The following is a 14,955-nucleotide window of genomic DNA, read 5'->3' as shown; positions in this document are numbered from 1 at the left end:
TCAATGTTCAAAGGACTAATGCTCTAAGGAAATTATCCAAAGGGGTGAGGCAGTTCAGGGTTATTAAGTTATTTTCAAATGCTGTCTGGGCTGCTGCTGACCTTTGTGAAGGCAACAGGATGCTGCTTCCCAGGAGGGCAGGACAAGAAGCAATTAGAGAAGCCTAGGAGAGGCTCAGGAATGTTTGGGAATTTACAGATACCCAAAATGCTAGGGGAACTCCTAGAATGAAAATAAACTAATTTGATCAAGGACATATTTGTGTTCTAGAAAATATTCTAAACATGTAGCTAATACTGGATATATCTTTAAGAGTGTTTTCTTAAAGACCCAACACTCAGTATTCATTAGACGTCCATTAGGCTTCAGTTCAATTTCAGAGAAGAGAAGTAAAGTTAATTCATATTCCTTGTATGCCAGAAAGTAGAATGGGTGTGACGTTAAGTAGTCACAGAGCCAGAATATGATAAAGCTGGGTTTCAAATGAAGGTTTATTTGAGGCCACAGCCCATGTTCTTTTCTACCACATGACTCTGGAAGAATGTACAATGCTTAACAAAGTTAGAAAAAGAAAATGAAGCAATAGCTGAAATAACTCACTCCTCTTTTTTGGGGAAGCAGACCTAAATATATTTTATGAACACTCTCACATTCCAAAAAGTGCCACGAATGAGGCAGAGGGAATACTATACGTGCGTAATATATCAGAATTTTTGGCATGTACACAACATTATAGTTTAGCTGCAGCATATATGTGTATATGTACATATGCTGCCACCTTTAAGCATCACATATAACACAGAATGTTATAAAAAATTTTCTGTAAAATAAAAACTTATCAGTATCATTCTCTTAAGACTCAGTGGCTACTATATCCCAGCCCCAAAAGTAAATCCCGTATACAAATGCTTAGTGAAACACAGTGGTTGATCAAGTTAAAGCTCTACTGACCACTGCAAAATCAGAAGAAGTATCATGAGTGGCATTGAGGAAAAACAAAAAGACCGCAGTTCTACTGAAACAAAGAAAGCCAGAGCTCAGAATGATCTCAGGCATTACCTAGTTCTACTTCCTTACTGCTGGTGGGAAAACTCAGTCCCAGGTGGGCTGAGTTATACTCCAAATCATATTGTTAGATACAGACAGAACAGAATCTAGACCTCAGGATGTGGTATGTACCAGTCAGACACTCAGGCTAAGGATGGTCTCCTAGGCACCAAGTATAGGAGACATGAGAAACTCTGTACAAGACTAAGCATACTTTCTAATATTAAAGTTGATATCTACAGGATATGAGAGACACACTTGGGTGGTAGATCTAAATGGACACACAAACACCTGAAGATTTTTAGAAAGTAAAAGGAGTCAGGAAACTGTAAAGCATGTGGAATTGCTAGTACGTGTTCATTCATTCATTCAAATATCTACTGAGCACATGCTATCTGTGAAGTACTATGCTAGAAAAAGAGATACAGCAGCTATCCTCACGAAGTCCATTATTTCAGTCAAGGTTATATGTACCAGCTTATGAAACTATAAAGAAGCCTGTGAGATTTTTTTGTGAACGTTATGAGACACAGAAGATACTAACATCTATGTCTACCAACAAGGTCTACAAAACCGAAGGCCAGAATCAGCACCCCGTATAACACTATGGCCTCTCCTTCACTCTCTTTCAGTTAATATCTTAAACTGAGTTTTTTTCATGATTATATCATCAATTATGCGTTACTGACCATTCCTTCATTGTGGCTCCAGAGCTTAATGAGACTCAGCTAATGTGACCTTTGGAACCATCAAACTGTGGAGGAGAAAGCACAGCAGAGAAGACTGACCTCTGGGTTATCTCTGTGTACAAAGCCTTTTGAAAAGTCAGAGCACCAGGCTTCTGGCAGTGATTTCACAAATTTAATTACCCAGAGATACTCACCAGTATCCTCAAAGACTGACAGCTGAAATTAGACAGCTGATTCTCTATTACATCCACTTCCTATTATCAATGGTGCTAAACAGTTAAGTAAAAAGTTTAATATTATTTGTCCTTCCCATCTTGATAAAATTGATGATGCAATAAGAATCCTCAAGGGCGATATGAAGATTCGTTTTCATTCCTCTGGAAAACTGTTATAAATAATTTGTTTCAAAGTCAACATTCATAAAATCAGGGAATGTCAGGACTGGAAATAACCTGTGATATCATGTGATTCAGCCCCCTTAGATGACAGATGGAGAAACTGAGGCTCAGAGAATGTAACTGATTCATCTTTGGTCAAATAGCTAGTTAACAGCAAAGTTGCAACCAGACTTCAAGTCTTCTGTTGCTTGCTCAATTTACTATTTCTGCTATTTCATGTGGTCTTATCAGCTGCTAAAAGGTATATTTTTATTTTTATTTTTATTTTTTTATGGAAGCATCTGGGATTATGGATGTGAAATGATAATGTAAAACCCACAGTCCAGGCTCCCCTAGTGAACGCTCTTTTTTTTTAACATCTTTATTGGAGTATAATTGCTTTACAATGGTGTGTTAGTTTCTGCTTCATAACAAAGTTAATCAGTTATGCATATACATATATCCCCATATCTCTCCCCTCTTGCGTCTCCCTCCCTCCCACCCTCCCTATCCCACCCCTCTAGGTGGTCACAAAGCACCAGCTGATCTCCCTGTGCTACGCGGCTGCTTCCCACTAGCTATCTATTTTACATTTGGTAGTGTATATATGTCCATGCCACTCTCTCACTTAGTCCCAGCTTACCCTTCCCCCTCCCCATGTCCTCAAGTCCATTTAAAAGGTATATTCTTAAGGAAAATATACATGTGAAGGATCTTACCAGAAACAGCACAAAATTATATTCTGAGAAAACCTATGAAAACCTCTGCCAATCTCAACCAATGTTCAACTGAATGTCAGAAGACTAGAATCATTCCTAGAACAGCGAGGTATCAGGAATGAGACATGAGGGAATGTTTTCTAAGCTGCATATCATAATCTGGTGTTCTTTATAATAAGAGCCCACCTCATTCTCAGAAGATGTTTCCACTGCAAACTAGCCAACACAGATATTTAGCACGTTGATTTGCCGTTAAAGCTGAGACATAGCTAACTACTGCTTCCTCTCTATATAAATATAGGTACAGAAGTAGTAGTCAATAATTCAGAGGAACAAATAAACTAATCTAAAACTTGAATCAGAACAACTCCTGGCACAAATAATAGGGAGCTGGAGCAAGAATGAGGGCAAGATATGCTTTAAACATGGGAGGGATTTGGAATTTGAAAAACTGTCCAGAAAATAGAAACAGAGGCAATATGGTATGGAGGGAAGTGGTGCCAAAACTCAGATGCTGGGACTTCCCTGGTGGCGCATCTGCCTGCCAAGGCAGGGGATACAGGTTCGAGCCCTGGTCCAGGAAGACCCCACATGCCGCGGAGCAACTAAGCCTGTGACACAACTACTGAGTCTGCGCTCTAAAGCCCGTGAGCCACAACTACTGAGCCCACGTGCCACAACTACTGAAGCCCAAGCACCTAGAGCCCATGCTCCACAACAAGAGAAGCCACCGCAATGAGACGCCCCTGCTCACCACAACTAGAGAAAGCCCACACACAGCAACAAAGATCCAATGCAGTCAAAAACAAACAAACAAACAAAAAACTCAGATGCTACTGCAGTTAGAGAGCAAGGGTACTCAAACTCAGAGCAAGATTCATCACTTTAACCATGAATAGACCAACAGGATACAAGAAGACACAAACACCAAAAGGTAAGTGTAGGTGGATAGCCATAATTTCATGCAGAGAGTCAAATACTTGTACCAGTAGAGCCAGAGGGACGGTAGTCATAAGAATATGGGAGAGTCAGAACTCCAACCAGCAATTTTGGCAGCAGACACAGCAATAGTAATAAGAAATGTTGACTGAAGTGACAGTCAGCTTCAGCCAGGGAGGTTGTATTATATACCTCATTTTGCTAAGCAGAAACTACCAGAAAGTTGCGAGCAACTCAGATATAACAGGTGGCTGTAGAAACATGCCTGGGATTGAGAATGGAGAGAAGGGTAGATCAAGGTCACTAGACAGCTACAGCAATGTGTACAACAATCAAAATAACCAGCAGGAAAAGACAGAGACTTCTTTAGACATGAGTTGTTTCTTGAGCATTGCATGTAAAAAAGAGCTGAAGAGTTAGCATGTTCCCCAGAACCCCATTTTTCACTCTTTTGTGAAGTACTTCAGAAATATTCAGAAAGGCAACCTGATGAAATGCACTGCTGGTGATTGAGTCAGTGGGTTTACTCCCAAGTTTCATTAGTGAATGCCTCCCAATATTTAGCAACTCAGCGTCTTTGAAGGAGGAAAGGATCAGCTTGCCTAAAAATCAAATCCTTCCTAAGAGTCAGCTGGCAGAAATATAAGGTCAAACACTTGATCTGGTATTACAGAAAAGTAGCCACAAACCAACCTTCAGCTAGAACTAATATATGTGGAACAGGTTATGACCTCAATTAGTTTCTCCATTTCTGCACCAATGGGAGACAGTGAATAGCATTTACGTTCGTCATGACTGAGGGGAGACTAGAGACGATGCTAACAAATTTAATAACCAATATTTGGGCCATTCCAGTCACGACATCCCAAGGAAGATACAACAGAGCTGGAAAAGATCCAGGGAAAAACAACTAAGATGATCAAGGGGACTGCCTATCTTTCATTCAAGGACAGACTAAAAACCTAAAACGGATTCGAATTTCTCAGACTGGGAAGATGAAAATAAAAAGGAGTCAGCGAGGCGATGTGAGATTAAAGTCCACTCTGGGTAAATATAATTGTATTCAGTGAATTTCATAGCACTTAATTGGGGCTGTCCCTTGAGGTTAAAGGATGTAGATTAGAGAGAAACTGATATATATCTTTATTTGTTTATAGAGAAATCAGTAAGTTTATAGAACTTATTATTGCTAAGACAAGACTGAAGTGGAGAATGGGGAAAATTTAAGAAACCATTGGATATACTCAATGCCAACTGATTTAACAGTGCATTACTAAGAAATGGTCATGATGCATCCTAATTTTTTTGAAATGAAAATTACTAGGTTGACTGACAACACAGCCATTGGTGCCTACATCTGGGACAGAGCTCTGGGCTAGCTGCCCTGTTGGTCTGACCCAGGGTGCTATTTCTTATGCTCTTATTATGGCATCTATGCAAAAAACATACTGCACGCAAGCTTGGGATTCCTAAATTCTTTTGACAGTCCAGAACACAGAAGAATAATTTTCTAACTCATTAAGAAAGCAAGAGAGTCCCAGCTCTTGGCTCCGCTTGGTTTACCCATATGGGAGTATGCAACATAAAAAGGTGAAAGAAATTCTAACAGAATGCAGCAGCTGGTTAAAGGCTATTATACTGAAAATTTCATGAGTTTGACAATAGGCCAAAAGACTACAAAATGGCAGAGAATGGAAAAGGCAGTTGTAACAGGTTGAACATTGTTGGTGATTATTTTTTCAGTGGCAATGAAAGCTGTAATCAAATAACCTGAAAGAGATGCTGGCAGGGGTAGGAAAGCCCCAAGGGAGAGGGAATATGAAGACTGTAACAATGATGTATGCTATGGACTAATAAACTAGACAAACATGTAGTTTGAAGTTTCTTAGCATCATATGAAAAGCTAGTGTCATGGGGCAGACATAAACACTATCTGATTTGCAATCTAGAGCAGAAGACGTTGTTAATGACTTACAACCTCAAGGATGAATGCACGACCCAATAACTAACTGGAACTGTGTTATTGGTGTAGAAACCTCTTGTTATTTAGATGATCAGTTTATCTCAGCATTAAAAAGGAAACATTATAAAGCATTAAAAAGTATCCAGAGAAAACATTTGCCTTTGCAGCTGGAAATGTGTGGATGAAAACTATTGAATGGAAGTCAGGACAAATAAGAAAGGACAAATGGGGACTGGTTGAAATAACGTCATTATCAACTTACTATAATTGTTATTTGTGGATCAATAAGGTATCTCAAATTATGAATGGCATCTGCAAGTGCATGAAGTCCACTGGACCTTGTACATCAAAGTCATTTAGTGTAAAGAGAATATTTTAGACAACAGTAATGTGTAATAATAAATCACAAAGGACATCAATAATCTGTTTACTGAAAATGTAAATTTCTTGAACATGCATTCTCCCTATATTATGGCTTAACATTTTAGGGGTATATTTGAGAAACTGTACAATCTCTAATTTCAAGTAGATTATAATCGTACAGAGAATTGATCTCCGTAAAGTTTCAGGGACATCTTTGAGAAATTAGGTAATCTCTCATTCCAAGGAACTGATCACTTCAGAGGCTTTTAAGGTCTCCATACTCACCTTTCTACTATTTTTCCTGTCTACTGTTTTCTGTTTCTTACCATTAAACTAGGAAGAATAATAGTCCTAAATTAAACACCAAGATTTAAGCTCTTTAAATGGGTATCTGGAGAAACTGGAGTGGGTTGAGAGGGCATGTCTGAAGCTAATTCACAGTGGAAAAATAGAACTCCTATGTTTTTTTTTTAATTGAGAATTTATATTGTGTTATTAATGAAAATAAAGAATTTTTAAAATAAAGATAAACTTCTTAAAAAAGAAAGCTGATATCTTAAAGTTTTTGAATTTGGACAAGACCATGGAATGAGCCACACTCATTGATTCCTACAGCTACAAAGAAACTTAGATATCATCTAGTCCAACTCCTTATTTTATAAATAAGAAACCAAGGTTTGTACAGCTTAAGTGACTTGCCCAAGGCCATACAGTCAACTAATCACAGAGCCCCCGAAGTCAAGGTTTCTTATTCCCAGATCTGTGCCCCTACCAAAACTGCCACCATGATCTTCAAGTTGGTGAAAGAGCATTGGACAAGTAGGAGGACAAATAGAAGGACAAATAGAGAGTAGCTGTTCTGTGATCCCATCAAGGAGTAGTAAGAAACTAGTACACAGGAAGGAATTACAGCTTTTCTGGAATTTGTCTTTTTATTTTTTGGACCGAATTCATTTTCACTGCTTCACAGAACTGTACTGGGATCTTTTGTAGCAGGTGTAACATCAGGGAGAAGGTACATATTTAGGGAAAGGACAGTGGGACTAGGGGGGCACTCTAGGAATCCCATGTGAGACACTTAATGAGCCCTAAACAGGTAATAATTTGGAGAATGATGGCTTAAAGATGTCTTGGATTCTCAGGTGATCCTAAAATCTTGGCTACAAAAGGAGTCATTCTTTTAGCTCATAAAGGAATTGGATAAAGTGAGAGTTTTATAAATGGGTTGAAAAAGTAGCAGGTCTCAAACAGCTTAGTCAGAAATGGAAATTTGTAATGACGAAGACACTGATATAGAAGATGACTGGGAAGAATCTGAACAAAATGGTTCCACAAAATATATAGTGGATGTAAAGCAATATAGTGCATGTCCAAATCAATATATTATTTAAGAAAATGGGTGATTTTAAATAGGTATTAAAACATGTACTTTAGAGTGACTAAATAACTATATACAACAAAAATAATAAAATAAAATTAAAAATAAGAAAACTAAAAAGTAGGATCAAAACATTAAAGGAGAATTTTTAAAGTTAAGAGATACCTTGTCTGTATAATTTAATAAGACAACCTTTCCTAAAGAATGTATCTCTCCTTGAAGAGCCAAAAAAGTTCCCTCACCCCCATTCTTCTGAGTTAACAAAACTGAGGCATGAAATCAAATTTCTTGAGAACTGTAGTAATGAAGATCTAGGAATGCCGCTATTGATTTAGAACTGAATTATGAAGAACTGATGGGCAGTGGAAGAATAAAAACAGACTTGATAAATGGAAAAACATTTAATATTTTTAGTCAGACTATGGCAGATGCAAGTTCAAAGACTTAAGCTGATACTGAAGACTATTTCATGAATCCAATTAATTTAAGTTTGTTGTTGAGGTGGCCGATAGAAACTTAAATTTAAGCTGGACTCAATTGTACAACTGATGAGAAACTGTTAAGGTATCATAGTAACTCAACATCCTCTCTCCTCTTTCTTCCATGGCGACCCAATGTATCATAATTTGTATTTCATGCAGCATCTTGCAGAAGGTGCTTCTAAGAACCTATATTCCTGTGACTGACAAAAATGACCCCTGAAAACAGTATCATTTTTGTTGTTGCTATGTGAAAAATGCTGAGTGCTACACATCAAGAATGAACACCTCAGCTCCACAAATCCAAAACTGCTATTGACTGCCTTTTGGGTACATCAGGTATTTATTCACCTAAAACAGTTTGGGTACAGATAGCTGCAGACATCTTCCATCTTTGTCTAAAGAAGAAGTGCGGGGAAAACTCCTAAATAAATAAAATTGTTCTTGTAAACATTCATTGCCACTATCCATAATATTATCAGCAGCTTTTCGTTCTATTATGAAAAATCCACACCACCTCCAATCACAAAACACAGCATATATGCTGCCTTAAATGGATTTTTCCTAAAGGCGACTCCCTGTAGCATCAGCAAGTTTTCAGTGGTAATTTTAGCATGAGTTACCTATCTAAGCTTCCTTGGGGAAGAAAGAACTAGGTATTGTAGGCCAGGCTAACATCGAGTTTTAAAAATAAATTCATCTGTGAATATACATATTAGCCACAATAAATGTTTTTTTAAGAACATGATGCTTTCAACTTACTTGATATAGTAGGGCACTTTGTTTGGTGAGATGGCTCTCTCCCAGGGACCCTGGACAGAAGCTGAAAAAGGGGGGGAAAAAGGCAAGAGGTCAAGTTCACGCAAACAAGAAAGACAACATTAATCTCCAGAATTACAATTTTACACTGATATTGGTCTGTTTGTTCAGTTGCCCATGAAGACAGGACGGATTAACCTGCTGTTCTAATCTAAGTAAAATTGAACTCATTCAGGCACAAAATTTAATGCAAAGAAAAAAAATTCCACTGCTAAACCTATAGACCAGGTAAGAAACTGAAAGAGTAAACTGACGGGTTTTCTCTTATGTGTCTCCATTGGGTGATTTTCCTTTTTTTTTTTTTTTTTTTTTTTTGCGGTACACGGGCCTCTCACTGTTTTGGCCTCTCCCGTTGCGGAGCACAGGCTCCGGACGCGCAGGCTCAGCGGCCATGGCTCACGGGCCCAGCCGCTCCACGGCACGTGCGATCCTCCTGGACCGGGACACGAACCCGCGTCCCCTGCATTGGCAGGGGGACTCTCAACCACTGCGTCACCAGGGAAGCCCCCATGGGTGCTTTTCTTATAATACTTCCTGCTGCTGTTTATCAATATCTTTCACTATTTGATTGACTGGGTTTTATTAGTTTAGCAGCTGAAACATCTCTCTGTGATATATTTACATTCTAAGTTATTGAAGCTAACGTACTCCACTTATCACTCTGATATGCTTGTTTTTCTCTTTATTTGGTTTAAACAGAATCCAATTTCATTTACCGATTACATGTTTAATTGCTGCCTCAAAAATGTCAGCTGACCAGCATGATCTTATTAGAAAAGATAACCAAAAGTGAGAGAATGGCACCCGATACCAGATTGTAATAAAACTTTGGTGATGAGTGACGAATCCTATAGGTGAAATTAAATTTCCCATACTGGGAATTTGTTTTATAACAACTTTATTGTGTATCAGTCAAATCAGTCATCCTTTTTTTTTTTTTTTTGCGGTACGCGGGCCTCTCACTGTTGTGGCCTCTCCCGTTGCGGAGCACAGGCTCCGGACGTGCAGGCTCAGCGGCCATGGCTCACGGGCCCAGCCGCTCCGCGGCATGTGGGATCTTCTCAGACCGGGGCACGAACCCGTGTCCCCTGCATCGGCAGGTGGACTCTCAACCACTGCGCCACCAGGGAAGCCCATCTTAAACTGTGTTTTAAATGCTTAAGCTGTAGGGGTTTTTTTCTTTCCCAGAGTTGAAATACTTTTTATATACGGTTTAATATGATGGCGTTTTTTTGTTTCTTTAAGACAAAATAATCATGTTAGTAGACACTATACCATTCCCTTAACAATAAAATCTTCCTCCTGAAAGGAGTTTTAAGAAACTGGAGTTTTTGAGACATAGAATAGCATCAAGAATATAAATATAAGAAGCATTCTTCTGTTTTGTTTTTTTTTACATCTTTATTGGAGTATAATTGCTTTACAATGGTGTGTTAGTTTCTGCTTTATAACAAAGTGAACCAGTTATACATACACATTAACACCTAGCAATTTTATGTGTATGTCCCTTCTTTCCTGAATTTTCATCCTGCTTATAATTTGAAACACAGCTGATGCTGACCATTGTTTCCTATGAAAAGCTCCCTTCTAAATCAGCCTCACAGTAAATTCACTCCACAGTGTATTGAGATGTAAGAAAACATCAAAGCTAATATATCCTTGACTACACTGCATAATATGAAAGAAAAGCTTCTAATAAAACTTTGCCCACTGCCAGACAATTTAAGGGTAATGAAACTATAGATTCTTTGTTTTATATAGAGTAACAGAGGGATCGAATCACCCAACCTTCAACCAGACATGCTGCTTTCTACCTTGGCGATATGTTATTTAAAAGATATAGAACATGAATTTGTATTTAGCTACCTAATTGCACCTTTTCATTTTGGCCGATGGATTTTTAACATGGAGAAAAAAGACATTTATCTGCTGTTTCGAAGTAGTCCCCTGCCTTCAAACTCTCTGTCCTTCTTTTTCTATTCTTGTCTCCTTTGCCTTTGTCATTCTCTGCCCAACTCTCCTCTTGTCTGTTTTTCTTCTCTAGGACACAGCTCTCTAGACCATATTAGTTCAGAGTAATAAGAGCTGATTTGAGGACTTAGGCTGAACTCTCTGAACTGCCTGGCAGAGTCTGATGTTATGGAAACCTAAAAACCCAAGCCCTCTGTAGCACGAAACATGGTGGAGGGCCAGAAATCATAGCTCCTGGTTGCTCAGTGTGCCCTCTTCCTAAAATCACAGCATCACAGAAGGAAGAAGAGAGCTACAGAGAGCATTTGGTCCAGTTCTCATTGGCTGTATTGCCAAGTCTATGAATGTCTAAACTGAGAAAGGATGCTTATCCTTTTCTTAAAGGTCACTATGGGCTGAGCCCCACCATTTCTCTCATTATCCTTCTCCAGTTCTTTAACATTCTTATGGTCCAGAAAACCTTTCTGATTTGGAGGATGTTGAGTACATCCTCTGGTAGCAGAAGAGTCTGTTCGTATTTCCTATGTTACTCCTAGGCATCTCTCAGAGAGAACTGGTCTACTGGCTGCCTGGTTGGCCCGGGGGTAGGGGGGGGGGCTCCGCCTGAGTGAAACAACCTTCAAGCAGAAAATCTAGCAAGAAATAGAAGAAAAGTGATGATGCCGCGCTGAGCTCATGGCCAGACCTCTAGGTATCTATACTTGACTTTGCATTGTTAAACATTAAGAGGAAAAAAAAATTCCCCCCAAAATGCCAGAGAAGTAGTCAGAATATGCTTGAGCTAAAGAGCTGAATGGATTCAACTTTTTAAATTCCAAAAAATAAGTTCCAGATCAATATGAAATTTTAAGCTTTTGTAACTGGAGTTCTTGTTAATTTTTATAGAGTATATAAATTGTATATGAAAATTGTTAATTTTTTACTTTCTAGAATAAAAGCCTTCTGCCTTTATGTGTAGCTACTAAACAGATCCGATAGTGAGATTCAGTGAATTTTTTGTGCTGAAAGATGTTTTTTCCCCTTTGATTCATAGTTTATAAATGCACCTAAGCAACTGCTTTGCAGTCATCATTTGAAGGTCTGAAATTTTACACTAAAAAATGTCCTTGAAGCAATAAAAAAAGAAAAATAACCACGGCCTTCCCCCAATCCTCCCCTGCCACATCACTACCACAGACACACACACTGGAGCTACTTGCTTTAGAAATGACACACAATCGGATGATGGTTCTATGCGACTGGAATCAGTGCTCCTTCTCAGGAGATTGTTAAACAGTTGTTGGGCAATTTCGCTTGGGGCTGCCAGATGATTCTGGTCTTGCATATATTCAAAGGTTGATCCAATATATGGTAACTCTCATAAGTGTGTCCCAGAATTATCATTTCATTTCTTGCAGGAATGCCAATGCCAACAACAGCTGTTTCTTATCTCAGTGTACCAGTGGAAGCTTGTCATCCTTCACAAAGCTAGCCTACGTGATAGACACGCACACGTCTCTTATGCCTGATGTGGCCATTTTTAGTAGCCCATCAAAAGCAGATTTACTGGCAAATAGTTTTTATGACACTATGCTGTCCTTTGGTATTTTCTTATACAGATGTTTCTATAACCGCTATACGTAATTCCAATGCAGCTTTGTGATTCAGATTCTCGAGTGTAAAAATCATCCATTATCATATGGCAACAGCACCGTGGGGTATTGTCTACTGAATTTAAATAGCAAACTACATATGAGTTTATTTATTCCAAAACCAACCTCTGAATTTCCCCCTGCGTTACAGATGCAGTATGTTATTAAGAGCAAGAAAGGGTAGCAGTTCTCTCTTCAAATGCTTCTCCTCCCTTGAGGTAACAGGATTCAATATTGTGCCCAAGGTATTTTTGAAAATAACAAACACAGGCTCCAGTGTTTAAGGGAAGTTCTTATTTCAACCACTTTCTAATGCATGATGAACAGAATGGGCCAAGTGATGCACCCTGGTGTTAAGCCATGTTTTAATCGACACAGGGGCCTAACCAGAAAATGAAGAAGAATGCTAATATCAGTTAAACTGTGTTAAAAGAGCACTCTCTGGAATTCAGACCCTCATACATTCATTAATCTTTCTACTTTTTAAAAAATTTTTAATTTTATTTTATTTATTTTTTTATACAGCAGGTACTTATTAGTCATCAGTTTTATACCCATCAGTGTATACATGTCAATCCCAATCGCCCAATTCATCCCACCCCCACCCCCACGCCACTTTCTCCCATTGCTGTCCATACGTTTGTTCTCTACATGTGTCTCAATATCTGCCCTACAAACCGGTTCATCTGTACCATTTTTCTAGGTTCCACATATATGCGTTAATATACAGTATTTGTTTTTCTCTTTCTGACTTACTTCACTCTGTATGACAGTCTCTAGATCCATCCACGTCTCAACAAATGACCCAATTTCATTCCTTTGTATGGCTGAGTAATATTCCATTGTATATATGTACCACATCTTCTTTATCCATTAGTCTGTCATTGGGCATTTAGGTTGCTTCCATGACCTGGCTATTGTAAATAGTGCTGCAATGAACATTGGGGTGCATGTGTCTTTTGGAATTATGCTTTTCTCTGGGTATATGCCCAGTAGTAGGATTGCTGGGTCCTATGGTAAATCTATTTTTAGTTTTTAAGGAACCTCCATACTGTTCTCCATAGTAGCTGTATCAATTTACATTCCCACCAACAGTGCAAGAGTGTTCCCTTTTCTCCACACCCTCTACAGCATTTGTTGTTTGTAGATTTTCTGATGATGCTCATTCTAACTGGTGTGAGGTGATACCTCATCGTAGCTTTGATTTGCATAATAATAATAGTGATGTTGAGCACCTTTTCATGTGTTTGTTAGCCATCTGTATGTCTTCTTTGGAGAAATGTCTATTTAGGTCTTCTGCCCATTTTTTGATTGGGTTGTTTGTTTTTTTTTAATATTGAGCTGCATGAGCTGTATATATATTTTGGAGATTATCCTTTGTCCACTGATTCATTTGCAAATATTTTCTCCCATTCTGAGGGTGTCTGTTCTTTAATTCTTCTAGATCTTCGTTAAGCATTCTTGCATCTTCTCGATCTTTGCCTCCATTCTTTTTCCTCAGTCCTGGATCATCTTCACTATCACTATTCTGAATTCTTTTTCTGGAAGGTTGCCTATCTCCACTTCATTTAGGTGTTTTTCTGTTGTTTTATCTTGTTCTTTCATCTGGTACATAGCCCTCTGCCTTTTCGTCTTGTCTATCTTTCTGTGAATGTGGTTTTCGTTCCACAGGCTGCAGGATTGTAGTTCTTCTTGCTTCCGCTGTCTACTTTTCTTATATTTGGTGGATGTGGAGTTTAATAACATACTTGGGTCAAAAGAAAGTGGGGGCAGTGTATAAAAATAAATAAAATACAGCATTCACTGGGGACAACAGAGAAACCTCACCTACGGGGTTATGAAAAAGGCACTAGGGAGGATCAACTAGCCACTGGCACTTGGCTCCTCAGAAGTATGCAAATTCCAGGAATGGTTTTATGGACACAGTCTATCAAGATTGACTCTAGAGCAACGTTTCTTGACCTTTTGCTACTATGTGCCCCCAACTCCAGGTATTTTTTTAGACATTTTTGTTCCTGATCACCTTAGGCCACAGATATACCGTATACACCTCTGTTTCTGTATTGTATGTATCTGTGCTCTACATATAAAGAGTAAGATTTTTACATCCCCCCAAAACCAATTTGACCCCTTGGGGGCATTATCACTCCTGTTGAGAATTCTTGATCTAGAGGAAGTGATGGAGGGGCTGGGGGAGAAAGGAAAACCCCTTCTGTGCCTGTAAGATGACCTCAACTAGCTCATTTGACACTGAGTGACCTGTGAGGTGGGTATTATTATTATTTTTATTTTGCAGATGATGAAAGAGTTAAGATCACATGGAATGATACATCTAAGGTCATAAGTCGGTAAGTATTAGATCCTAATTTTGGTTTATTACTCAAACTGAAGTCAGATGATTCAGGAAATGGAGAAAACAAAGCTGTTGCCTGTCTACTCTGTACCACGCACTGTATGTTTCTTAATGTAATCCTTCCAAACTCCCTCTGTGGTCACACTATTCTATTGTTGCACATAAAGAAACTGATGCTCAGAAATGGTCAGTAAAGTAACCCAGCTAGTAAACGGTCACACAGCTAG

The 14,955-nt window shown here is 38.7% G+C and overlaps 1 protein-coding gene across 3 annotated transcripts in view; it reads right to left on the bottom strand.

Moving 5' to 3' along the window:
* DMD (dystrophin) overlaps positions 1 to 14,955 on the bottom strand; it is a 1,698,782-nt gene that overhangs the window by 208,988 nt on the left and 1,474,839 nt on the right. For all 3 annotated transcript variants that reach the window (XM_060087208.1, XM_060087209.1, XM_060087210.1), the window contains one exon: positions 8,717 to 8,777. In XM_060087208.1, the coding sequence (XP_059943191.1) occupies positions 8,717 to 8,777 (61 nt within the window). The remainder of the gene's footprint in view (positions 1 to 8,716; positions 8,778 to 14,955) is intronic.

The sequence above is a fragment of the Mesoplodon densirostris genome, chromosome X (assembly GCF_025265405.1).
Source record: "Mesoplodon densirostris isolate mMesDen1 chromosome X, mMesDen1 primary haplotype, whole genome shotgun sequence".
In the NCBI taxonomy this organism is placed as follows: domain Eukaryota; kingdom Metazoa; phylum Chordata; class Mammalia; order Artiodactyla; family Ziphiidae; genus Mesoplodon; species Mesoplodon densirostris.
The sequence above is the reverse complement of the archived record's forward strand: the minus strand, read 5'-3'. Positions and strand labels throughout refer to the sequence as shown.